The sequence below is a fragment of the Phytophthora cinnamomi genome (genome assembly GCF_018691715.1).
Source record: "Phytophthora cinnamomi strain GKB4 chromosome Unknown Contig92, whole genome shotgun sequence".
NCBI classification, from domain to species: domain Eukaryota; phylum Oomycota; class Peronosporomycetes; order Peronosporales; family Peronosporaceae; genus Phytophthora; species Phytophthora cinnamomi.
This window is the reverse complement of record NW_027151025.1, coordinates 887,158-913,430: the sequence shown is the minus strand read 5'-3', so window position 1 is coordinate 913,430 and position 26,273 is coordinate 887,158. Positions and strand designations below refer to the sequence as shown.

At 53.9% G+C, this 26,273-nt stretch overlaps 7 protein-coding genes across 9 annotated transcripts; 5 read left to right on the top strand and 2 right to left on the bottom strand.

Annotated features, from left to right (window-relative positions):
* Positions 1–166: 166 nt before the first annotated feature.
* IUM83_02859 (Avr1b-1 avirulence-like protein) lies at positions 167–634 on the top strand (the record flags this gene model as incomplete). Its single annotated transcript, XM_067926813.1, has 1 exon — positions 167–634. The coding sequence occupies one exon, from the start codon at positions 167–169 to the stop codon at positions 632–634; it is 468 nt and encodes a 155-aa protein (XP_067784036.1).
* A 413-nt stretch (positions 635–1,047) lies between these two features.
* On the top strand, positions 1,048–2,643 carry IUM83_02858 (uncharacterized protein; the record flags this gene model as incomplete). The annotated part of the gene is made up of 1 exon (XM_067926812.1): positions 1,048–2,643. One exon carries the CDS (start codon positions 1,048–1,050, stop codon positions 2,641–2,643), a length of 1,596 nt encoding a protein of 531 aa, XP_067784250.1.
* Positions 2,644–3,472: 829 nt separating this feature from the next.
* On the top strand, positions 3,473–9,328 carry IUM83_02857 (Glucose-induced degradation protein 8; the record flags this gene model as incomplete). The annotated part of the gene is made up of 2 exons (XM_067926811.1): positions 3,473–4,999; positions 5,096–9,328. 2 exons carry the CDS (start codon positions 3,473–3,475, stop codon positions 9,326–9,328), a joined length of 5,760 nt encoding a protein of 1,919 aa, XP_067784037.1.
* A 290-nt stretch (positions 9,329–9,618) lies between these two features.
* On the bottom strand, positions 9,619–14,628 carry IUM83_02856 (uncharacterized protein; the record flags this gene model as incomplete). Its single annotated transcript, XM_067926810.1, has 9 exons — positions 9,619–10,072; positions 12,406–12,504; positions 12,585–12,664; positions 13,229–13,521; positions 13,591–13,903; positions 13,990–14,085; positions 14,152–14,241; positions 14,309–14,381; positions 14,453–14,628. 9 exons carry the CDS (start codon positions 14,626–14,628, stop codon positions 9,619–9,621), a joined length of 1,674 nt encoding a protein of 557 aa, XP_067784121.1.
* Positions 14,629–15,358: 730 nt separating this feature from the next.
* IUM83_02855 (uncharacterized protein) lies at positions 15,359–16,282 on the top strand (the record flags this gene model as incomplete). Its single annotated transcript, XM_067926809.1, has 1 exon — positions 15,359–16,282. One exon carries the CDS (start codon positions 15,359–15,361, stop codon positions 16,280–16,282), a length of 924 nt encoding a protein of 307 aa, XP_067784251.1.
* A 172-nt stretch (positions 16,283–16,454) lies between these two features.
* IUM83_02854 (uncharacterized protein) lies at positions 16,455–19,004 on the bottom strand (the record flags this gene model as incomplete). 2 transcript variants are annotated; one of them, XM_067926807.1, is made up of 4 exons in its annotated part: positions 16,455–17,411; positions 17,481–18,390; positions 18,469–18,798; positions 18,895–19,004. In XM_067926807.1, 4 exons carry the CDS (start codon positions 19,002–19,004, stop codon positions 16,455–16,457), a joined length of 2,307 nt encoding a protein of 768 aa, XP_067784308.1. The 2 variants fall into 2 exon arrangements, with proteins under 2 accessions (XP_067784308.1, XP_067784309.1); XM_067926808.1 differs by having other exon boundaries at positions 17,481–18,798.
* Positions 19,005–19,209: 205 nt separating this feature from the next.
* IUM83_02853 (RNA polymerase-associated protein RTF1) lies at positions 19,210–21,519 on the top strand (the record flags this gene model as incomplete). Of its 2 annotated transcripts, XM_067926806.1 has the most annotated exons (2): positions 19,210–21,299; positions 21,361–21,382. In XM_067926806.1, the coding sequence occupies 2 exons, from the start codon at positions 19,210–19,212 to the stop codon at positions 21,380–21,382; spliced, it is 2,112 nt and encodes a 703-aa protein (XP_067784311.1). The 2 variants fall into 2 exon arrangements, with proteins under 2 accessions (XP_067784311.1, XP_067784312.1); XM_067926805.1 differs by having other exon boundaries at positions 19,210–21,519.
* Between the last annotated feature and the right edge of the window lie 4,754 nt (positions 21,520–26,273).

Below are 26,273 nucleotides of genomic sequence, written 5' to 3'. Positions count from 1 at the left end.
CTTGCTGCAGTGGTGCAGCTTGTCATTTTCGATTTCTCTGTGACGGAGACGACGCCTAGCGATACCAGAGCCTCGTCATCAAACTCAAGACGGAATGCGCTCTCACAAGCTTGTACTGCTTGCTCTGATTATATGTTGCACTCGATTCGTCGATGGTGTTTCGAACATGCACAACCTCAGTGGCGACAAGGACTCCATCCCGGATCACGAAAACGCAATCGATGCATCCTTCGAAGAACGAACTGGCAATTTGGAGTCTGTTTTGAAGAAGTCGGCAAGTTTGAGCAACTTGAAATCTTTCACCGCGTCGGAAGCTGAGGTCAACAAGCTCAAGACCCTTTTGAAAGAAACGCCGATTCGTGGCAAGATGAGAGCGCTTTCGATGAAGGAAGCCGAGATAAACAAGGTGAAGAACATCGTGGCGAAGAACCCCAAGTTGCGCAGGGCGACATCACTCGTCTCGAATCCGGGGAAGCTTACGAAGGGGGACCTCAAAATTGTTGAAAAGTTCGCGAAGGAGCATCCCAAGGACGGCACTGATCTCATTCGGTCGCTGGTTGTCATTTCGGGGATCCTCATTGTGTTGGGAGCTACCGGCACTGTGGTCTTAGGCGTTACTGCCGGTAAGCACTAGGTGTTTTCTACGGCACCCCAGCCTGAAATTCGCGTCCATTACCGAGGTGAAGGTGACTGAGTGGCCTCTTTTGAATCGCACTTCCGCTAAATAATACAATGGAGCGATTTCCGCAGCGTTTGTAGCAGGTGTGGTTTTCCCAAGCAACTTTACACCAACATACCTGATAAAAAAAACTCCTCAGAGCAACGCTCCATTCCGCACTCGATCCAAAAAATCTCCGTTAGGGCAACGCTCCATTCAGTGACCTTAGCGCTCCATTCGGTGACCCCAACGAGCCCTGTTTGAAACCCGCCCCATGTTCGCATTTTGGAGAGACCGTGCATGGGTCTGCAAGACCCGACCCGACCCGGGTCAGGTGCTACTGCCCCCGAACGTGCCCAGCTGGTGCACAGCAGCACCAAGTGCGCTCGATGCAGCGCCGATCCCACCCCGACGAGCGCGCCGTGCTGCCCACCGTCGCACGCAGCGACCGCGCCTCGCCCTTCAGCAGTCCGCACGCCATGCCGCGCCGCCTGCCGCGCCCGCTGCTGCTTCTTCTGGCGCTGGGCGTGCTGGGGCTGCTCGTGGTGACCGCCAACTTCGCCTTCACGTGGCGCGCCACGTCCGCCGCGCGTGCGCGGTCCGAGGAGCACCTGGCCACTCTGCGCGAGGGCGCGGGGGCCGCCAACGCGCTGGGCAACGCCAACGGCCACGCGCCTGGCGCGGAGCAGAGCGAGGAGCCGCCCGCGCGCCAGTCGCAGGACGAGTTCTCGGCCGACGACGTGCAGCGCATGGAGAAGCAGCTCGTGTACACGCTGCACCAGCTGGCGCAGCGCACCAGCGAGCCACGCGGCATCGTGCTGCCCCTGTTCGACGGCGTGGCGGCGCTGGGGCTGTCGCTCATCATGGAGCTGCGCGCGCTGGGCGTGGACCTGCCCGTCGAGGTGCCGCACTGTGGAGACCTGAAGGAGGCGCTGCAGCGCAACGTGCTGAAGAAGGAGGACATGGGCGTCGTCCGCTTCTACGACGTGTGCCAGCTCGCCTTCCAGGCCGCCAGCACACTGGACGCGTCGCGCAAGGTGTTCTGCCAGAGCCTGCGCAACTGCCACCGGGCGTACCGGTCCTTCAACGTCAAGCTGCTGGCCGCCACCTTCTCGCACTTCGACGAGTTCATGCTGCTGGACGCAGACACGATCTTCTTCGAGAGCCCCATGTCGCTCTGGGACACGGACAAGTTCCGCACAACCGGCACGCTCTTCTTCCATGACCGCCTGAGCCAGGACAACATGTACCTGGGCAACCGCATCCGCGGCAACGCCGACGTGAGCGAGCTGAACCAGTACATCTCGCGCTTCGACGTGTCGCCCTTCCAGCTGCTGGGCAACATCGAGCGCCCCAAGGCCACGAGCGAGAACAAGATCCCCGTCGAGCTCAACAACTACTCGCCGAGCGAGCACCTGCTCACGAGCCACTCGTGGAACCACCGCGCCGGCCACGAGATGGACTCGTCGCTGGTGCTGTGGAGCAAGAAGCGCCAGCCGCGCGCCACCGCCATCCTGGCGGCGTTCGCGGCGCTCAACGGCATCGGAAGACCGCCTTCCTATGGCGACAAGGAGCTCTTCTTCATCGCGGCGGAGCTGGCCGAGACGCAGTATTCTTTCTCCGACTTCGGCGTGGGCGGAGTGGGCTGGGACTTCCGCGACAACGGCCCGGGCAAGTCGGTCGTGTGCGGCCACGCGTCGCACTACTATCCCGTGAAGCCGGCAGACGCCAGCGCCGCCGCCAACACGAGCGTGCTGTACCTGAACAGCGACGCCATCCTCGAGTACAACCCCAAGAAGAAGCCCGTGTACTACAGCCAGGCGCGGCTCTACGAGGTGTACGCGGGCTCGTTCGTGGAGCGCGACCTGCCGCAGGAGTGCCCGTTCGACGTTACGGGCGTGCGCTTCTCCTCGGAGCAGGAGGACCGCATGCTGTTGCGCCAGCGCTTCCACGAGATCGCCACGGCATGGATCGAGGAGTCCTAGTCTAGTAGAGTCGTCGGGGCCTCGCGACGCTGTCGTCATTTGTCGTCAGAGGGGTAACGAATATGTACATGTCCATATACTATGCAGCGCCAGCAACGGCGTTGAGATTCGAGCCACAACAGCTGCAGCACAGATACTACATGTACCAGTAGTTCATGGTGGACAGCGTGTCCACGCGTTGCCATGTGAGCTTCTGACCAGATCAGGAAACTGACCGTGCCGAACAACTCCACGACCTGAACTCAGTCGGTATCAGTCAGTTCTAGCGACTGTTTGAGTGAAATGATCAAGTCTACATGCACAGCGTGAGCCCGATTTTTTTGAGTCGTCGATACGCTTTGTTGGACGTCCACCCGATTGCCGCCAGGTGTGATCCACAGCGAGACCTGCTTGGTTTACAGGCGAAAGCGCGCTATTCAGGATGAATAATCCAGCACGGGAGCCTGAATTATCACAAGAGCTGCTTGGTTTACAGGCGAAAGCGTGCTATTCAGGATGAATAATCCAGCACGGGAGCTCAGGCTCCCGTGCGGAACTTCATGTATCACAACACAAATTATTTGGTACGATAATATCGGTGTTAAAGCCGCAAAGGTGGCTACATTCTTTTTACCTCTATCACTACATACCCGTTCGATCACCTAAACCAATACAAACCTCCATTCCAACGCACCTACTAAATCCAATCCCCCCGTCACATCTGCACCCGTGTCGTTCCGACAACCCAGCTGCGCACCGCTCGCAATTCGCCCGCTATCCGTCTGGCAGTCGTTTACTCGCCGCCATTCCGCAACTTCACCACAAACTCAAAGGACCATCACTCTGCGCCATGGCTCGGGCCCGCTCGCTCGGCTCCGCGCGGCTGCGCTGGATCGTGGCGCTGCTGGCCGCGGGCGTGCTCTTCGTGCTGTCCGACGTGCTCTTCGCGTGGCAGCAGCTCACCGCCCCCGCGCGCGCCGGCCGCGCGGCCATGCGCGCCGTGCAGGACGCCCTGGCGCGCGCCGACGGCTCGCTGCCGCGCTTCGTGGACCGCCTGAGCGCCAGCGCGGCCGATGACCTGCTGCGCCAGATCGACCCGCAGGCCGTGCCGGCCGTCAGCACCGCCGACAGGCCGCGCGCGCCGCCCGCGGACGACGACACGCTGCGCCTCGAGACGGAGCGGCTCAAGGCCGACGAGCTGCAGGCCCGCAACGACGAGCAGCTCGAGGCGCAGCTGCTGCTGTCGCTGCGCAACGTCACGCAGCGCGCAGACGCGCCGCGCGGCGTCGTGCTGCCGCTGTACGACGACCTGGCGCCCATGGGGCTCGCGCTGCTGCTGGAGCTGCGCGCGCTGGGCGTGGCGCTGCCCGTGGAGCTGCCGCACTGCGGCGACCTGGACGAGAAGCTCGTGGCCTCGATCCAGAAGAAGAAGGCGCTGCTGGGCGACGTGCACGTGTACGACGCGTGCGAGCTGGCGGCCAAGGAGAGGAGCGTGCTGGACGAGAGCAGAGCCGTGTTCTGCAAGGACCTGGACGAGTGCCGCGCCAAGTTCCGGTCGCTGGATATCAAGGTGCTGGCCCTAGTCTACTCGCGGTTCGAAGAGCTCATGCTGCTGGACGCCGACGCGCTCATGCTGCAGAGCCCCATGCCCCTCTGGGAGACCGACAAGTTCCGCAAGACGGGCACGCTCTTCTTCAACGACTGGATCAGCCAGGCCAACTCCTCGCTCGGCTTCCGCCCGGCCGCGCGACCGGGCGTCACGGACCTGCAGAACTACCTGTCCAACGCGGATGTGAGCGTCTTCCGCCAATTGCCGACGATCCCGCGGGAGAAGGCGACTGTGGCGACGGACGTGGCTCTGCCCTATGAGCCGAGCGATAATCTGCTTCACAGTCACGCGTGGAATCGCCGCAGTGGACACCTGGTGGACTCGTCCCTGCTGCTTTGGAGCAAGAAGCAGCAACCGCGCGCTACTACGATATTGGCGTCTTTCATTTCGCTTAATGGCGCGGCTCGTCCTCCTTCCTACGGTGAAAAGGAGCTATTTTTCGTGGCGTGTGAACTAGCAGAGACGCAGTACGCTTTCTCGGACTTTGGGGTGGGAGCTGCTGGAAGCGACTTTAAGGATCATGGCGAGGGCAAGTCGATTATATGTGGACAGCGGGCGCAGTTTTACCCCGTGAAACCAGAGGATGCCACCAGTGTGAGCTTACTTTATCTGAACTCGGATGCAATCATGGAATATAAGCCCAAGACCCAGCCCATGTACTACTCGAAAGAACGCTCGTCGGACTTCTATCCTGGATCGTTCAGCGATTGGGAATTGCCGCAGGACTGCCCTTTTGACGTGACGGGAGTCCCGTTCTCCGAGCAACAGGTTCAACGCGTTTTGATACGCCAACGTCTTCATGAAATTACGGTCGAGTGGGAGCGAAACGCTCTCACGAGTGAGAATGAGAGTGAACAAACCCAGGCTGACGACTTGACCAACTCAAAGCTTCAGGCACTCTTGAAGCAGTTGACTGATGGCACGCCGTTCCAAGAAGCCACTGCCGCACCTGAAACTCAGCCTGTTTCTACTACTGCTGCCCCAGCGGTGACGGAAGCTCAAGCTATCCAACAAACGAACAAGTGGTCCAACTATCTGAATAATGCTAGGGAACGTGCAGAGATGGAAAAATTGATGGAGACCAGGCTAATTCACTCGCTGTACACATTGAGTCAGCAGACCAGCGTTCAGCGCGGAATCGTTATCCCCTTATATGATCAGATTACGACACTCGGTGTCTCGCTAATTCTGCAACTGCGTTCCCTCGGTGTGGATTTACCGATTGAAGTCCCACATTGCGGAGATTTTGATGAAGAGTATGGGGAAGCGATGATGCAAAAGTCAGAACAGCTGGGAGAGGTGTATGTGTACAATGCGTGCAAGCTTGCTGTCACCGCTAAGAGTCTGCTGTACCCGGAAGAGCCCTTGTTCTGCAAAGACTTGGATACTTGCCATCGTCGCTACCGGAACTTCGCCATTAAAGTTCTAGGCGTGGTGTATTCTCGCTTTGAGGAAATTATGCTGATGGATGCAGATGCACTGCTGTTCCAGTCCCCAATGCCGCTGTGGGAAACAAAGAAGTACGAGACGACGGGCACACTTTTCTTCAATGATCGCATTGGTGAAACCAACTTTTCCATGGCTCTCGGCTACCGACCGGAAAACCGCCCAAACATCATGGCAATCGAAGACTACCTATCGAAAGCCAACGTGGACCTCTTTCGTCACATCCCAACAATCAACCGGCCTAACGCATCAGCTGAGCTCATTGCGGCGGACAAGTCGACCGTGACGCTCCACTTTCAGCCTAGTGAAGGACTGCTGAAAAGCCACGCCTGGAATGGCCGCAGTGGACATCGAGTGGATTCGTCGATACTGTTGTGGAACAAGAAGCGCCAACCTCGAGCTACCTCAATCTTGGCGTCAATGATTTCGCTGAACGACGTACCGCGACCACCATCCTATGGTGACAAGGAGCTGTTTTTCGTCGCATGCGAGCTCGCAGAAACCCAGTATGCCTTTTCCGACTTCGCCACCGGTGCTGCAGGCTCAGACTTTCTCGACAAGGGCGCGAGCAAGTCGATTATCTGCGGTAGTGCGGCGCACCACTTTCCGGAAAAGTCCGACGACACCCCCATCGAAGAAGTGAGCTTGCTGTACATGAACACAGATTACATCATGCAGTACAAGCCCAAGAAGTCTCCAATGTATTACTCCGCAGCACGGCCACATGATTTCTTCCCCGGCACCTTTGAAGAACGGAAGTTGATGATGAGGTGCCCGTTCGACGTTACTGGTGTGAAGTTCTCGGATCCGGAGGTGAAACAGATCTATCAGCGTCAAAGCTTTTTCCACATTTCGACTGAGTGGGAAACTAATTTTAAGGAAGCGGACGCTGCTAAGCGCGAAGCTGCAGACATTCTTACGAACGAGAAACTTCAGGCACTCCTAGAGAACGGTCCAGCACTTGAGGATCTCACCGATCCGCCCAAGGACCCTGTCAAAGAGGAGGAGGCGAAAAAGGCTGCTGAGTTGAAAAAGAAGGCGGATGAACTCCAGGCACAAGAAAAGCAGCTTGTTCACACGCTGAACCACATTGCGCAGCAAACAACAGTGAAACGCGGAATTGTGATTCCAGTGTACGATGGCATCATCAAGTTAGCTATTTCGCTGGTGTTGGAGCTGCGCACAATCGGTATCGAAGAGCCTATTGAGATGCCTCACTGCGGTGACTTAAACCCGGATGTTCAAAAGATGTACCTGACAAAGAAACAGGTAGGCACAATCTGGTTCTACAATGTCTGTGAAAGGGCAGCAAGGTCAACAAGTCTGCTGGATCCATCTCGGAAAGTATTTTGCGAGAAAATCGAAGATTGTCATGCGAAATTCCGCGGTTTCATGATCAAGCCGCTCGCGGTGACGTTTTCGAGGTTCGAGGAAGTCATGATGATCGACGCTGACACAACATTCTTCGTGAGCCCCGCAAAGCTTTGGGATTCTGAAAAGTACAAGATGACGGGTAACTTCTTGATGCATGACCGTATCAGTCACGAGGAGTGGTTTATGGCGGAACGGGTCCGTGGAAACCCCGATGTCTCTCTGGAGCAGAACTATTTCTCTACGTTCGACGTGACACCGTTCCGATCATTACCTACTCTTGAACGCCCAAAGGCAACGATCTCAAACCCAACATCAGTGACGCTGAATTTTGAGCCAAGTGACTTTTTGTTCAGGAGCCACTCCTTCAATATCCGTGCGGGTCATCAGGTCGACTCATCTCTCGTGTTTTGGAACAAGAAACGACAACCGCGCGCTACTGCAATTCTTGCTTCGTTTGTCGCACTAAACAACATTGCTTCTCCTCCTTCGTACGGTGACAAGGAGCTGTTTTTCTATGCTAGTGAGCTCGCTGAGACGCAGTATTCGTTCTCAGATCATGCCATTGGTGCTGTTGGTACCAAACTACTCATTGACGGTGGACCGAAGAACTCTACTTTGTGTGGTGACATGGCCCAAGTGTTCCCCATTCACGAGGTTGGTGTTCCAGATGACGACGTGCCATTGTTTTACTTTAACAGTGATCGTATTCTATACTTCCGACCAAAGACGGAGCCTGTGTACTATATGAAGGCGCGGCCTTGGGATTTCTACCCTGGTGCATTCGGAGAGCGCCAACAGGAGTGCCCGTTCGACATCACGGTCGGGAAGCTGTCAGAGGAGGAAGAAAGACACCTTGCAGGTCGACAACATATTTACGAAGTCGTGGATGCGTGGGATCGTGTTGCGAGTCAAAAGCCGGACAACTTAGATGAACAAAACGCTTCAATCGATCAGGTTCTACGAAAGGTGATTGCAGAGATGCAAGGGAAGAACCCAATAGATGTAGCACCCGCCCCGCCTCGTGAGAACAAGCAAAATGACCAAGTAGAGCGTACGACGCAGATGATGGAGAGACAACTTGTGTACACCCTCAGCCAGATCACGCAACGCACGATAGCCAAGCGAGGCATTGTGATGCCACTCTACGAGCCCATCGCCAGACTTGGTTTCTCATTGATATTGGAATTACGCGCTATGGGCATCACGTTGCCCATAGAAGTGCCCCACTGCACTGATCTCAAACCTGAAACGGTCGAGTTAATCCGAACGAAGAAGGAGCTTGGCGAGATTCGCGCTTATGATGTGTGCGAGCTTGCCGCCAGTGCCAAAAGTGTCTTGAACTCTTCACGCCCAGTATTTTGTGACGATATCGACGGTTGCCGCGCCAAGTTCCGGTCGTTTATGATCAAGCCTCTTGCGGTAACCTACTCGCAATTTGAGGAGATCTTGATGCTTGACGCCGACACGACGTTCTTTGTCAACCCTACAGTACTGTTTGATTCGGAGAAGTTCATAACTACTGGAAATCTGCTGATGCATGATCGCATCAGTCATGACTGGTGGTTCATGGCCGAACGTGCGTCCGGCGAAGCGGACGTGTCGGTGGAGCAGCAGTACTTCTCGAACTTCGATGTGACTCCCTTCCGACCGCTGCCTACACTTGACCGGCCGAAGGCTTCCGTTGAAAACAAGACTCCCGTGACGCTGAAGTTCGAGCCCAGTGATTTTCTGCTCAGTAGCCACTCGTTCAACCGTCGTTCAGGACACCAAGTGGATTCGTCTCTAGTGATGTGGAACAAGAAGCGCCAGCCTCGTGCGACGGCAATTCTGGCCTCGTTCGTCGCGCAAAACGATATTGCTTCTCCTCCTTCGTACGGCGACAAGGAGCTGTTCTTCTATGCGAACGAGCTCGCTGAGACTCAGTACTCTTTCTCCGACCACGCAATTGGAGCAGTTGGTACGAAGGTTGAGGACTACGGACCCAAGAAGTCGACGCTGTGTGGCGATATGGCGCAGGTATTTCCGATCCACAAAGATGGTGTTCCTGACGACAACATTCCTCTGTTTTACCTCAACAGTGACAGGATCCTATATTTCAAGCCAGACGTGGAGCCTGTATATTATATGAAGGCGCGGCCGTGGGCGCATTACCCCGGAGCCTTTGGCAAGCGACCTCAGGAGTGCCCGTTCAACATCACTATCGGGAGGTTTGAAGAATCGCACATCAACCATCTTGCGGAACGACGGAAGTTCGCAGAGCAAGTGAAGGCGTGGTAGATAGATGCTAGCGTCAAAAAAGAATGGTAGAGGAAAAGTATGTTATGTGCATTGCTACGGCCAGCATAATTCGCCATGATAGAGGGCCTAAGCGGGGAATCAACGCGTAGCCGATTATCATCGACTCATACTACTAGTACACAGTTTTCGGCGTTGTATCTCTCGTCACCAGGTTCGAGAGTACCGCGAGGCAACCTACAAATCATGGAAACCAGTACACAATATGGCGAAGGCAAGCATTTTGAAAACTCGTAGTATCTCAGATACTACAGTCGTTTTATCTACATACTTTACGAAATCATCGCGTTCACACCGATGATGATTAGTGCCGTAAACAGAGCACCAAACGTAAGCTTGAGGAACTTGCCGATGTATTTCCTCTTGCTCGGGTTCTTTACCATCTCCTGTGCGACGTTCTCTGTGATCGTAGCAACTTGCGCCTCGGTGGCGCCCTTGAGCTGCCCAGCCTGCTCCGCCTTCATGAATGCCGTTTGCCACAGTGTTTTAGAGGTGTCCAGCGATTTGAGCATGCCACCCGACTGGAGCTTGGTAATGACATCATCCCAGTTCTTTCGTGCGGTAGCTTTAGCAGCTGCTGTAGCAGCAGCTTTCGCCTCACCTCGGAGTTTGCCCGCCTTTTCAAAGGCGTTGGCAGCTTCACCTTCGGGAGCGATTTTTGCCACATTTACGTGAACGTCTTGATTTCCACAGCTTCCTTGGCAAGGATACAATTGAAGCAGCTTGCTGCGATAGTGGCAACCAGCAGTACGAGAAACAAGCTGGAGCGCATGGAATCGAGTTTCGTCGGGATGCCGATTTTTTTTTATTGTTGATGCTTGCTAGGACGCCAGTTCGATAATGAGCAAGACATCCCAGGGTCGTGACTCAATCAAGTCCCCCAATTACGTTTTATAGCCCGTAAATACGGACGTTTGGGATACCAGATTAACGCAACGCATGATGACAACATACGCAATCCTGGGTAACACAGTCACACATTACAGTGTAATTTACACAGCAATGATGACAATAAACGCGATCTTGGATAACTGCACATGGACAGGCTTCGTGCGAGGGCAATAATGGCTGCACAGCAACTCACATGTCAGTGTCTTAATTCATTGAATACAAACATAAGCTAGCCGCTTGGTTAAGACGTGAAGCCGATCCCCACGCTCCACACGGCAATTCGTGGGCGACTCTGGGCACGTCACTACATACGGAAGCGCATTTCCACGACCTCTGGCCTGAGCTCGACGGTACACTCCCAGTACCAATATATGCTGCTCCAAAGCCCTTGAAAATATCTCGCCGAACGACTCTCCTTCCAGTTCACGTGAAATGGTGGCTACACGTAAGACAGGGTACTGGCAACATTCCCCGCTATCTCGCTGTTGTGGCGACTTTTTGATTGGTGACGAATCGGCTTCCTCTAAGTCTCCGATATTTACCGTCGAAAAGTAGCGCATCATGGAAGCCTTGAAGGCTCTCTGGTCGCCTTGCGGAGAGCTATGCTGAGTAGCGTCGGAATAGTAGTCACCAGCGAGAGCTCGAATGAGATCCACAACGTAAGGATTGAAAAAGGACTGGCAGAGCAGCGTGTCCAACACACAATCCACGAACACTTCACCTGCTGCATACCCAGGTGTGAACGATGAGGGTAGCAGTCGACCTGCTTCCGCACATGCACTGCGACGACGTGTTTCCATCGCAAGCTTCCTGGCTAGAAGATCTACAGTTTTATAGTCTCCATGGTGGATGTGGAGGTGCTCGTCATGATATTCATCGTGTGGATTGTCAGAGATTTCCTTGATTAAGGGAGACAGATCTTCTTCATCACTTCGCGAATGGTGAAGTCCATGCAGTGCGTGTAGCCCACCATGGATTTTGTACGCGAAATACTTCATACTTTCGTGGGACTTCACCACTGAGCACCGAAAACTGAGCAGCTTACTCCGGGGGAGCTCGGCGCTTGTGCTGTCATGCGTTGTGTCACAGCTCACTGCACCTTGTTTTTGCCGAAGATGCTCGTGGTGAAGCTCTTGCATCGTGCGCAGTGATAGTGTAGACATGACGACTTGGTAATCCTGGAGATGCTCGTTAACGTCCTCAGATACGTCGCCATGGCCGCTACCTTCCCAGTTACCGGGTACAAGCAGAACCGCGGAGGCTTCATATGCTCGCACACGTAACAGGTCTTCCACGTTCTGAGATGCACCCCGCTCGATGAAGACATTTGCAGGCAACCCGTGAGCCAGATCACTGGGAATCGATTTGACTAACAAAACGATGTCCGGACGTCGTTCCGTGGCAGCTGCTGAGGAAATTGATGATAAACCTTCGCTAGCATAGAGTTGATCAAGATAACACGCGAGTTGGTGACCCTGATCAAATGGCCCACAGATCAGGATATGTCCATGCAGTCTTCGCCGCCTATCAACTTGCAGTGGTGCATTCATGACGTGCAATGCATCACTAGAGAAATCCCGAGACAGACTTCGAGGCCCTCGTTCCAGCGAGCTTGGCGAAGATGGTGGAGCCGACAGAGTGGCAGTGAACGCATTTGATGTTACTGAAGGCTTCGCCATGGTAGCATCCAAAGCTGCCGATACAGCGGGTTGGGACCGATACTGAGCCCTTTCGTCATTGACACCGACTTCCCTGGAAGAAGAGTCGTGAGGTACAGGCAGCCGAACTGCAGGAACGTCGAGGTCATCCTCCAGCTCGAGCGAAGGTCGTCGATTTAGTTGAAACGACTGTCGATCGAGGACAGTGTCCGATGAAAAAACAAGCACTGGAGTGGGCTTGTTGCGCGATGTATCACCAGTCGGAACTGCTGTCGCAACTGTGGTGGCATAAGCCGGAGGAGGCAGCGAAACACCCGATGAGGTGGAATCGAAGAACTGCGCGTGACGGTCGCTCGTAAATTCGTGATCTCGTTCTTCAAACGAATCTACCGCGTGTTTAGCCACCGATGAACTTGGAGCAATCAAAAACACGAGATCACTGAAAAGATGGTGTGAGTACGCTCTCCTGATTCATCTGGTGAATTTAATGGATCGATCAGCCCAACGTACTGTTCTTCGAGTCGCTCGCCAAACGGGCACAGACGGATACTTCTTTCTCCACGCCGCATCGCTGATTGATCGTACAATGCAATCATCATCACGTGGAAACTAGACGGCAATATAGGACACACATAAACAGCAGTGTCAGAAAGTGACGTGAAACTTAGCGTCAATACAAAGCAACTTACAACTGATAAAGCTTCTCTGCTGCGCTCTCGAACACCAATCCATCGAAGTACGGGGGCAACACAACAGGAAAAATCAAATTCTGCAATCCACCAGCATACTCTGCCACCCATGGAGTCCGCGAACGGCGCCCCATAGCGACATGGCGCTCCGTGGGGGAATAAATGAGATTGAGCAGCAAAGCAGTGGCTCCAGGACAAACGATGTTGCGCGCCAGTATAGCTGTCCGCAACTGAGAAGTATTCAGCGCCACTTCCACTCCAGTGATGGTACGAAGTCCACGTGTGTGTTTCAGAGACAGTATTTCTGCAAAGCAGCGTATTGGACGCGAATGTTTTGGCTGATTCATCCTTTGGTCCCCGTCACGATGCAGATTATTGTCGCCTTTAGTGCCGTCTCCATTATCACTATCTCCGCCCGAACGTTGCTGGAACTGTTGCTGGTACTCCATCCTAGCGCGAAAACGTAAGTTATCGATAGCTAATGCTTGCAAAATGGAGAGCGCGTCTGTGGCTTCGACTTGACGTGGATCCCTTTTGTTTGCCAAGATAAACACAGCTGCAGCCTCTGCAACATGAGCGCGTTTAGCGTCTCGATCGTGCAGCAAATTCCCCTTCAAGTACATGGTTCGACGCCTGTAGCGAACGTTCAGCAGCAACGCCTGCAGACCCGACGATGGCACGTGGTCAGCTAGAAACACAACATCCATGTTGACACGACCTTGGCGAGGCCGGTAGAACTCTTTCAAAAACGCGGAGGCGTTCTCCAAACGCACGTGGCCTGTGACTACGACATGTCCGCCGTTGTGAATACTTCGCCGACGCAGTGAGTAGCTGTGCATATAGTCGTGTTGTAGTGCTGAGAGCTCAATGAGGCGCGTTATTTGTTTCGGGATCACCGTCACGACAACCACAATGATGAATATAACGAAAAATTGACCTGTAAGACGCACAAACACTATGTTAGTGCTGGAAATGTCTTCGGTAGCATAAGCGAGCGAGACTGTACCTCCAGTTGTGTGGGGTGAAATATCACCGTAGCCGACAGTGGAAAGTGTGACGAAGACAAAGTACATGGCTTGGTGGAACTGGAGTGGATCGAGATTTTGGTCTGTGTAGTAGCTCTCCTCCAGAATCTGGAAAACGCCCGCTGCCACGAAAATCAGTGCTAGGATGAGGAACACCAGCACACCCAGCTGGTAGTCGAACCCTCTGTACGACTGCACAACTCGGTAGAGCCTCAGTACTGCCAGCATTCGAAAGATTCGTGCGATACGAAGGAGCGGAAGTGCGCTGTTCAGGTTGAGTGTTGTCAGAGCAAACTGGACGAGGGGAAAACACAATAGCAATAGCTCAGTTTCAATGAGGGATATGCTCACCTTGTAATTGCCAGCGTACTGGTCCCTACCGTCAAAAGAGTGGGTACAATGGTGATGAAGTCGATGATGCCCATTGGCGTCACCATGTAGCGGATCCGGTCCGGAGCTGCATACCAATGCAGAGCCTACATCGTGGGCCAATTAAGAGAGAGCCAGCAACCTCGTAACAAAACGATTTGGGTACCACGTACGTAGTCAACGGCGAAGAAAGCCGTGCACACAACCTCGAAAATGGTGTAGTGCCTGTACTCTTCCCTGAAGTTCCCGACATCAGTGTAGCTCTAGGGAAGAACGAGATACACAATTTAATCAAGCGTTCGCCACCAACTGAACAGCTTGGGAACTCACGTCAACGATCGATAGCACGACGAGAGCCAAGCTCAGCAGCACGTTGGCTGTTTCAATTGCAATACCGGCACGCCTGCAGTGTTGCAGCAGATCAGCAAAACCCGCAGCCCGAAACAGGTCTAACACCGAATCGATGATTCATACCCGTCGAGAAAGGCTTGCACGCGCTCCTTTAGCGTCCAGACATGGAGGTCGCCGATTTTGGCAGGCCGAGGCTGGCGTGAATTTTGTCGGCGTTGGGCAGCGCTTGCTCCACCGATGGGGGACACAAAGCGACCGTAGTTCATGTCAGCCTCCGCATCATCCACGTCGAACTTCATTGCGAGCGTTCTATCGCCTTTTCCGAAGTGCGTCTCCTTCGACGGCAATGAATCTCGCGAGGAGAGGAACGAACTACACTTGAATCTGTTGGCTTGCATCTCACCGGGAGTGACACGGTCGTCATCATGACGACCAGGAGCAATGAGCAACGGCAAACGCCGAAGCATTAGAGACTAGCATCCCAAATACGTCCGGGTAGTGCAAGTGTCCATCTTCAGAGCGCTTCTTCTGTCCAGTGCTGGCAGGACTTGGATCCAGCCACTTGATCGTCCTTGATCGTCCTTGTGCCACGTCGGGACGCGTAGGCTGGATGAGCGAAAATTCACTATTCTTCCTGAAGAGAGATCAGGACCGTCGCCACGGGTGTTTGACATGGGATTCAGCTTCTTGTCGCGGAAGTCACGCCTTTCACCTGCCATGGCCATACAACAGGGATTCCAGTCTCTATCCATCGCAACCCGAGACGGGTGTCGCCACGTAACGTACATTGTGCGGCTCGGATATGTAGCACAACAATGTCCCAGGCATTTTGAAGGGCAGGATCCAGCCCGAGAAAGTACGTCTTGACGAATTGATAGTAGTGATAGGAACGCTCACTTGCAACTTGACTCCTGAAGCGTGCCAACAGAGCAAGGCAACGAACGAGCTTCGAAGGCACAGATCTCAACTCTCCTGAACGACCAGCAACCCAGTTACAACGACGCCCTCGACGCGCTACGTCATTTCACAATGGCTGAGGTATACCAGTTCTCCCGGAAGCGCCCTCACCTCGCCCTGCCGCCGGACAACAAACGCGCAAAGGTTGACTCTGATCCGCAGCCGTCCACTACATTCACAGCTTTCCTCAACACGGTGAAACTAGCAGACACAAGCCCTCCACCTAATGAGTATGTTAGCAAGTGCGACGCAACTCCGGCGCCAGTGTCTTCAGCGATCAAGCGCCGTCTTCGGAACCGAGAGTCATGCCGCAAGACTCGACTCAAGCGCAAACTTCAGCAACAAGCCCTAGATGTGCTTGTCAGCGAGCGTCAGGCGCGTAACGCGTACCTTACGCAGCTCGCATACGAGCTTGGAGTGGACAGCAGCAAAAAGGCCTCGGAGGGCGGACACAACTCACTCTTCCGCGAGTTTGCCACGAAGAGCCTACACTACGCGCTTGTGGACTCCGAATACGACGGATGGCTCGACCATGGCAGCAGTTTGTCAACCTCAAACGCTGCTACCACCGCGGAAATTGCTCAAGAGAGTGAAAAGGAAGCTCACCCAACGACGAGAATGTCCAAGAGACTGCGACGCTCGCGCGACATCGAAACTGCCACTGCTTCTCGAAGCAAGCCACCATCTCCGCAAGCCTCGTTGCTCAACCAATGGTGCCTGCTAGTCGACGGACTCCAGAATGTGGCGCTGAAGGTGGATCAGATCGAGGAACGAGACTTTGGTGCTGGTGCCTTCGAGCAATACTGCCACTGGCGATTCGTCGGTGTGAGCTCAGTGAAGGTTCAACGTGACGGCGAGATCGTTGCTGTTGCAGTCACCGGCACTACACGCGTTAAATTCCGTGGACGCCACGTGCAAGATGTGGACATCAGCCTGGTGCGACACGAAAGCGACGTTCCCTTCGAGTTTGATGCCGATCGAGACCATAACAATTGACTAATGGAAGGCAAGAGCCGACTGACGAGCTGCACCAGCGTGCCTACTACACAAGACCTCACTTTACCGTTGCGTTCAGAGGCAGTAGTGACTGTCAGCAGTAAAGGAGCACATCCAAACCCAATAGCACGCGCATTCTTGTTCATAATTCTGACGTGTCTTCTACCCCACTCTAGCTTCGCGGGTTGTTAGGGCAGCCTTCTTCAAGCAAGTGTCGTCGCCAACCTTTCTTTTCTGGGGCGATATCATCGTGGCAAAGTGGGCAGCGGTTCGCGCGATTCAGTGGTGCACGCGGAGGGCAGTCATTGAGGGACACATGCCGCTCAAAGAACTTTGCCGTAATGGCCTCACCGCACCGCGGACACTCTCGGTGATTCTGTTGCATCTCGCACTCAGTGAGCAGGTGCTCGTTCAGAGTCGATATCTCAATCACCTGACCGCACATCTTGCACGGCGTGAGCATCTTACACGACGCCCAAAAGTGCTGGTCTAAGTAATCCGAATCGAACTTCTCGTCCACCACACCACAAAAGGGACACGTATACTCGTCCACCGATTCCTCGTCTTCGCTATCGGCAGTAGCATCGACTTCACCCTCGAACGGGGCTTGTACCTCGTGAGGCTTCTCGTCACGTCGGGCTACATTACCACCACCATTGCTAACTCCTCCACCGCGGCGATTCGATGCCTTTGCTGTTTCAGCAGCCTCAAAAGCGGCTTGGTACTCCTCAAGTTGCTTTGGCCGAAGCGACTTTAAGTAGCCTTCCACATCGGCGCCCACGATGAGGTACAATGACACGGTAATATCCTTGGCAGCATCACGAATCTCACGGCTTTGATGCACTAGACAGTTGCAATCCTCAAGGAACCCCATAATACCGGGAGCAGAGTAGTCACTGTCAACTACAAGCTCAAACTCGCCGAGTAGCTTCTTTAGTACGAGTAGCCGACCTTGGAGAAGTTTTAGTCCCAACGGTTTTTTGGACCGCTTGGTCAAGTGTGAGGTGACGAAAGCGACACCAACATTTTTCGCAGCAGCTAGACGCCCCAGTATTGCTGCAGCCTCATCGCGAACCTTGGCTTGTGACTCGCCAAGCTTGTTAACCAGCTGCGTCATACTGTTGCCAAGCTAAAGAGTATCACATCAAAGAAAGTTAGACCTGCAAAACGCCAACAAACTCAAATAAAGATAACGTACAATGCGGCGCATATCGTCCCGGCGGACACGCGAACCATAAGAAACCATACGGTCTAAGAGACCGAAAGCTGAAAGCGCAACTTGTGCGATACGATCTCCAGCGCCGCTTTGGACAAGGGTGGAGCACACCTCCAATAGGCGCATCGGTTCAACAGGGTATGTGTCCATTTCCATCGTAACCTTGCGGATCGCAGCGTCGCGGTGGTTCCACAAATTGCTGTAAACACAGCGAGTGAAAAAGGGGCCAATGACGGCAATAAGCTCCTCGCTTTCCTTTGCAAGCGCCGAAGGGATCTCATCTGGATCGGGCAGGTTCTCAGCATCCGGGATGCCTCTAAAGTGCGGGTTCGGACCACCATCGGCAGCCTCTTCCTCATCCGCGTAGTCAGCACCACCCGCCGGGTCCTGCTCGTTACCTCCAGGAAATCCTCCCTGGCCAGACTGTCTCAACGACCCACTGCCGTCTCCATAGAAGCTACCGCTCTTCGCAACCTGCGGTTGGTCCTCAGGATACATATCCCTCGGCGAGAAGTTCGACGACGAGCGCTGCACAGCTCCAATCCGTGGCAGTACCTGGTGCCTGGACGGCGAGGGCGCCACTGCCGGGATGGGCAGTATCGGCTGTGTCTCGTTGCTCCCCACCGAGGCCTCGAGCATGCCGATCTCGTGCTTGATCTTCTTGGCCAAGTCGTAGTCCTCGTTGGCCACAGCCTCTCGCTTCTGCGCCTCGAGCCTGGCGAGCTGCAGACCGATGCTCTTCAACTGCTCCTCCATCTGCTTGAGCCTCTTGGCCTGGTCGTAGTCCTCGTTGGCCACGGCCTGGTCCTTGGCCACTTGAATCTCGCGGATCCTGGCCGCCGTCTTGGCGTCGAACCTCATGTCGAAGCTCAGGTCCTCCGAGTCGTTGGCTCTTTGCTTCTGCCTCGGTTTAACCCCCACCGCCTCGTCCGTGGAGTGGCTGGGCAGCAGCCCCAGCGGCTCCCCGCACAGGTTGACGGCCATGATGCCCACCTGGTTGTACAGGTTGTGCTCGTTCACGTGGCAGGCGTGGATGCGCAGCTTGAGCAGCGCCGCCTCCTGGTCGATGTGCACGGTCTTGAGCTCTCGCGCCATGTACCTGCTCTCGGTGTTGGCCTTGAGCGTGAGGAAGCCGAGCCGCGCGAACCTGGTGGCGTCTGCGTGGAAGTCGAGGCTCTTGGCCACGAACAGCTCCATCTTGGTGGCGATGTGCGTCTGGTGGGACAGCAGCTGCACCTGCGTCACTCTGCACAGGCCGTCGGCCAGCTGCAGCACCAGCTCCTGCGGGTACGCGCAGTTCCTGCGGCAGAAAGACACACAGACAGATAAACCGCGCCTTTTAGCCGCCTTTGTACACGTTAAACCGCAGGAAGCACGACGAGATCGAGCACGGTACTTGGCGGTCATGTAGCCCTGGCTGTTGGCCGCATGCTCCTCCAGCTCCGAGGCCGGGAACGCCGCGTCCTCGCTCGTGCACGCCGCCACGGAGAAGCGCAGCTTGCTCATATTGCGGAATTCCGCACTGAGGCGTCGCCGAGGAGGATGCTCCCCCGCTTCAACGACAGGTGGCACTAGCGAAAGACCATCACTCCTGGTTTCATTGGATGTGACTATGGTATAGAAAGAGAAAGATACCGGCGGGCCCTCGCCCCCGTCAGTCGTTAACTTTTGCCGCGCGGTCGCAGGACGCAGCGAGCGGGAGACGCCGACGATGGCCAAGAAGGTGGTGGAGAGCAGCGACGAGTCGGACGGCGGCCACTCGAGCGCCTCCGGGTCCGTGAGCTCGCGCTCGGGCTCCGGCTCGGGCAGTGGCTCGGACTCGGGCTCCGGCAGCGGCTCGGACTCGGGCTCGGGATCGGGCAGCGGCAGCGACTCAGGCTCCGGCTCCGGCTCTGGATCTGATTCCGGGTCCGGATCAGGCTCCGGGAGCGGGTCGGGTTCGGGATCCGGGTCGGGCTCGGACGCGTCCGGGTCGGTGTCGGACGCGTCGCCCAAGAAGAAGCTCAAGAAGCGGCGCGCGCCCGCGGCCAAGAAGCCCAAGGCGCCCGCGGCCAAGAGCAAGAGCAAGAGCGGCCGTGCCGGTAAGAAGGCGGCGCAGGCGCAGGCCAAGGCGGAGGCGGACGCAGAGGCCGACGACGAGGCAGACGGCGACGCCAAGCGCCGGCGCGGCAAGCTCCGCATCAAGGAGGAGGAGGAGGACGAGGAGGATGACGACGCCGACGTGGCCGGCCTCACGGAGGTGGAGAAGGAGAAGCGCCTGCTGGAGAAGTACGAGGCTAAGGAGCAGCGCAACAAGGAGCGCGAGCTCAAGAAGCGGCTCGCGGCCTCGCAGGGCAAGGCGGAGGATGGCTTCTCGGAGGAGGAGGGCGAGCAGGGGAAGGAGGAGGAGCTGCCGTCCACACGGCGCGGCGGCCGCAGCCGCGAGAGCGACCGCCGCAAGGAGGCGCTGCACAACCTCAAGGCCAACAAGTCGAGCGACAAGAGCCGCTCCATTCTCAGCAACAGATTCGGAGACGACGACAGCTCCGAGGAGGAAGGGGGCAGCAGGAGCGGCCGCGACCTGGCGGAGAAAAGGCGACGACGCAGGGAGCTGCAGCGCGGAGGCACTGGGCGACGCCGCAGTCATGGAGATGACGACGACGACTACAGCGACGAGGACAGCGATGGACGCAAACCCAAGGCGAAGGTGGCGGCGGCCGATTTGGCGGCGGCCAAAACGACAGAAGATGAGGAGATGGCGGCTGCCATCCGCCCAGAGGAAAATGTGCCGGTGAACTGGGACCAAGCCAACCATTACCTGCTGAAGAGGAGGACGTTCTTTGAGAAACACTTTTTCGAGCCATTCTTCCCGCAGCTTGTGCGTGGTGTGTACGTCCGTGTTCCGATCGAGATGGTGGACGGGGAAATGGTCTACCGCTTCTGCGAGGTTGTGAATGTCTGCAAACTGGCGCGTAGTTACACTTTCTGCGGAGAGACGACTAATACAGGCATCATTTGCGCGTTTGGCAAGAGCAAGCGCGAGTGGAAGCTTAACGGAGTCTCAGGCCACTCGCTTCGTGAGCGTGAGTTCTTGTTGTGGCGAGCAGTGATGAACAAGGAGCGCCTGCACTTCCCCACGCATCATGAGGTGAAGCGCCTGTTCTCGAAGAAGGAAAAAATGATCACACAGCACAACTACACAGAAGCAGAAGTGGATGAGATGGTGAGGCGCAAACAAGCCGTTGGTCTGTCGGCAGTATCGCTGGGTGTGCAGCGAGTGCGTCTGGAGCGCGATCTTCGCGCCGCTCAGGACATGAAGAACTTTGAGAAGGCTGTCGTACTCGAAGAGCGGCTCCAAAAGCTGCTAGCCAAGAACGAGGAACGCAAGAAACACAATTCAGATGATGTGCTCCGTATTAACGAGATCAATCGTCGAAACCGCGAAGCCAACATCCAGCAGGACCTTCACGCGCAGGAGCTCAACGATGCAATGAACCAGAAGATGACAAGTGCCGAGCGTCTGCAGTTCGTGCGTGCCAACCAGATGACCATGTACATGTCCAGAGATAAACTGGAGAAAAATCTGGCAGAAGGCAAGTTAATTAAGCTGCACGATGGCCGTGTCATGACCTCGAACAAGCTCCACGTGGTGGAGGCGCTTCCTGACGACCTACTAGACAAGGTGAAGGGCGTCGGTGAAAAAAAGGCGACCGATGGCCTAGAGATCGACATAGATCGTCTCTTAGCCAAGCAGCAGGAACGCAAGCAAAAGGACGCCGAGCGCATGGCGGCCAAGCGCAAGGAACGCGAGGGTCAGGTAGAGTTTGTTGGTGCAACCCCGACGAACGTACAGGAGATGGCCAACGCTACCATTCGTATCAAGGACGACGACGGTTCATGGATGACACTGCGGTCACCTGCTGAGATCATGAAGGAGAAGAAGAACAAGACTGTCGTCTCCGAGAAAGCGAAAGCCTCTCGCAAGGGCATTACTGTGAAGGAGTACTTTGACCGGGTCAAGAAACGACGCGTGGCTCAGTAAGCCCAGTGCTAGCCAGAAGAAATCCGAATGGATCCACGAGGAGCGCCCAGGTAGTTAGCAGAGGGCACCGTACTCTTGCGTCCGTCCGTGCATGCGAGTATGACGAAAAGCGAACAAAAATGAACACTAGATGCAGGAACTACTTACAGCAGTTGTTTGGGAGTCAGAACTGTCGTAGAAATGCTGAAGTATTGTTGACGTTGGAGTCACTACTGTTGCTTGTAGTACAGTGTAGCACTACGGATCAAACCAACAGGTGACAGGCCCGCTGCATCGCACACCTCGCTCTTTTTGTTGACTCGAACCAGCTCGTGCGAATCGCATAGTGCAATAGAACTTCATTTTGCTATGGGGGATCGAATTGCTCGCTTCATGTTTGGTGAATGTTTGGCCACACGCAACGAGGTACTAGCACCGGTTTCCAAGAGCATCCGCCGATCAGATTCCTTTCGAAGGCTCCGTGCCCTTCCACAACGGACACTCCATCCATGCGAACGAAGTGGAGTGGCCGATTGTATGCGCTGTTTGCTGCTATGAGTAGGTATGTACCCATCCTCTCGTGCGTAGGAATAGTCGATGGCGACGCCACCAAACTTGATCTGGTTGGAACCGACAGAGGACAGCAAAAAAACCGCTTGTGTGGGCACTGACGAAACTACTACAGTATCGCGTCTGCGGCAAAGCCATCCCCTTGAGAATTCGTTCCTGGCAACAGTAGATGTCAACGAGTCGACTATCCCTACCACGTCACACTAAATGGCCTAAACATGAGCTCATTGACAATACCAAGTCATCGAAATTACCCTACTTTAAATGTATTACAGGATATGTAACGGATTCACCGATTGCAAACCCTTCACAAAATAGAAACCTGGTCACGTTTTAAAAATTGGATCAGAAAATAAAAGCTCTGCACAAAATATAAACGCGGTGGAACGGTTGGTATCGAACGAATGGCAGAGGTGAGAGTTTTTTTTTCAGCCACCATTGCACCGGACCGCGCGTCGCTGATTGAGGAGCACAATGACGCACTTGACGACGTCGAAGTCGTTGACGAGTATGGCGACGTTTATAACGTGACATAATACAGAACAGGCTTTGATGCACCCCGTTTCGAATGATCGCAGAAGCTCGTTAAAAGCTGTGATCGACGAGATAACACACTCGATACTGGAGTATTGTAGCACAGTCAATACTGCGAAGTAGCACATGCTAGTCCGATACATTCATAGCAGAGGATTTTCCCTGCAATTGTTAATCTGAAAAAGTATTCTTTGTCGAGTTGGAGTTATTTCTCTACGAGTGCCTCTCATCAAGGCACATACCGCATTTAGTAACCCTACACAGTTTAGAAGCCCCCCCCCCCAAATGTGATTGCTTTTTGTGGGCAAAAGTAAATAGTGACCCGGGTACTATTCGGTGAAATCCGTTATTACTGAAGCGATTCCCGCAGTGTTTTGGACGGATCAAATCGGATCAAACCCCACATTTGGTTAGAAATACGCCAGAAATGGGCCATCCATCAGTGTGCGAGCCAATAAAAATTCTGCCCCAGATTTTATTCCCGTGATTTAGGTCTGGAATAAATGCTGCGGGAATCGCTCCACCTAGAACAGTACTGCATAGTGTACTTGTAGCCCCAACCAACGATATTAGGCAAGCATCCCACGATCTGAGCAGAAGAACTGCTCGTGGTAACGAACACGAGCAGCAAAAATCCTGCAAGCGCGCTCGTCGGGATTTGAGCGCTCCCCATGAATTCGATTCGACAGGGGAGCGTCAATTTCCCGCTCGATAAATAGCATAATTTATTGGATATAAAATAAAGTACTAGACGAGGATCGTTAAAATAGAGCAGAGCGTGCATAGAGCGGCGCTCCTGGCTCCTTTCGGGCGTATTTAGTAGGGGGGCTAACCCTTTCGTGAACTGAGCTTATTGACTTGAATCTCTATGGTATACAAACCTAGCACACTTCCCCATCCAGGGGGGCAAAATACCCCACTTCATAAACTACGGTACTCCCTCTCGATGGTGTCTCTTCTACACTGTGGTATGGGGATGGTGAACGGGGGCATTTTGCCCCCCTTCATAAACTACGGTACTCTCTGGAATTAAAATCTTAAATATTACCTTTGGCTAATAAGGGCAGACTCTCGATCATAATTGAAAGCGAGCCACAGTGATTGGCTGGAGTCACGATGCGGAGATCGCGTAATACCTCCCGATCCTCGAAAGTTATCGCGTAAATTACGAGTCCCACTCGCCACCGACTTCAAACACTAGCGCGGGTGCTCATCGACGCTGTCAGGGCACGGGTGCTGACGATTTCGCGCCATTATCTGATGGAATGATAGTAGTAATGGCGCGAATTCGTCAGTGCCGGCGACTCGCCTTGAGGGCCTTTGGAAAGCTCCACCGCTGTCCGCGAGGCTTTGCGGGATAATCTACGTGAACGAACAGGTGCTAACCGCCGACTGAGAGGCTTTACGTAGCTGCTGGTACGAGCATTGTCCTCGAGCGCACCCCAACGCTATGGTGGCGTTTTAGCTACCATAGCGCGAATCCTTTCAACCGCTATCGAAATTGGCATGTGTATTTCACTTGGTTTCGTTATCGAAATAGACATGTGTCTTTCACTTGATTTTGTATAGAAATTGTTAACTTGGTGTCAAATCGACGGACGCAATGGCTTCCTTGACTGTATTCCACACAATCCAAATTCAGCAACAGAAGAAACCAAGCAGCTATTGTTACTTTGAGCCGCGCACCACGGTCCAGCGATCGAGAGGAGACTCCAGCGGGGCACGATCGAGGAAGCATGCCGACAGCCGTAGAAAACGGAGACGTAGGGCATCAAGACGGAGTATCTGAATCAAGCAAACGAAAACGAGCCCGATCGAAGGGAAGGTCTTGGATGGGGGCGAGTTTGTGCTGTTGATGAAGGTGAAGACGTTCGCATTGATGAAGGCATGGAGATGCTTGAACAGTACAAGATTTTCGGTACATATTGTAGATTCAGTAGGCCTTATGGCGGCAGTCACATCAACAGATAGTGTAGATGTAGTGGGTCTAACTTGACTCACTACTTTAGCTTACACGTTGCGCTACGTGTATGAGGAAGCGTGAGTACTTAGTAATTACTTGTGTTAATTATATTTGAGTACACAAATATAATTTAAATCAGATAAGACTCCAAGTGACTTTGATTAGGTAAAATGAGAACCGTATTGTTTGTAACTTGATCTTCCTTCTAAAACTGCTAAAACTGTTTATCATCTACGAAAGGGATTGACAGCGGCTGGCTGTCAGAGCCCCGCCAACATGCACGTCTCTAATTGGTAGAAAGATGATGCTTTCTACCAATAGGATCTTTGGGTAGGTGTGGACCACTCATTGTGGTGGCCCACTTCAATGTATTCATTGGTGTGACTTACACCAAGGTGAGGAGGTATCTAAAACTTTTAACAGATACATTATCTGTTAAAATCACAAGTGGCTTGTAGCCACTTGTGCGTGTAACCCCGTTACACTAGGGGACTGAAAATGAAATAGTGCGTGGGGCGACAAAAAAAGCAAGTTTTGGGTCGGCTATATCGGACCCGTGCGAAGGTCTTTGGCCGGGAGATTTTTGATCGGTTGGAGCGGGAACCACTTTGTGATGTAAAAGAGAATGCTGGATTGTTCAACTTCCATGTGACTTATTATGAAGACGAAACACAACATCGACTTATTGGCTGGGCTCACCCGCAGCTTATGGATCGCATGAGGCAGCGCCAGAATTCAGTTTTTGTCGACGCAACATATCGGTGTGTACCGGCGCCCTTCTACCAATTGGTTATCGTGATGCTTTACGACTGTATGTCGGAGCTGTATTTACCAGTTTGGTTCATCATCACGACTGGAAAAACATCTCAAGTGTAACGGGGTTACACGCACAAGTGGCTGCAAGCCACTTGTGAATTTAACAGATAGGTTATCTGTTAAAAGTTTTTGGATACTTCCTCACCTTGGTGTAAGACACACCAATGGATACATTGAAGTGGGCCACCACAGTGAGTGGTCCACACATACCCAAAGATCCTATTGGTAGAAAGCAGCATCTTTCTACCAATCAGAGACATGCATATTAGCGGGGCTCTGACAGCCAGCCGCTGTCAACCCTTTCATAGATGATAAACAGTTTTTAGCAGATTTTAGAGGAAGATCAATTTACAAACAATACAGTTCTCATTTTACCTAATCTAAGTCACTTGGAATCCTTTTGTTACTTAACTTATATTTGTGTATTCAAATATAATTAACCTAAGTAATTACTAAGTACTTACGCTTCCTCATACACGTTGCGCAGCGTGTAAGCTAAAGTAGTGAGTCAAGTTAGACCCACTACACCTGGTAGCACTTTGTAGTCCGTCCAACGACCGACTGCTTGACGTTCGTACGAGCTGTACGAACGCGGAGCCGAGAACCACATGAGCACGGAGGTGCCCATGGAGAGCTCCAATACGCCTGCAACGCATGTTGCACGCGCAGACTGCCCCCACCTGTCTGACCCAGAGTGGGAGGCCCTCCAACGACTGTCAACAGTCATTGGAGAAGCGGCGATAGCTACAATGCTGCGTACGCTATCGCCGACAGAGCAACATGGTGTTGCTCTGGGCTCCATCATGAAGGAGCAGCGTGATGCTGCTTCCTCAGTGACGGCGTCGTCAGGGACGACACCGCGTGCTCAACCATTAAAGTTGAGCGTAAGCAA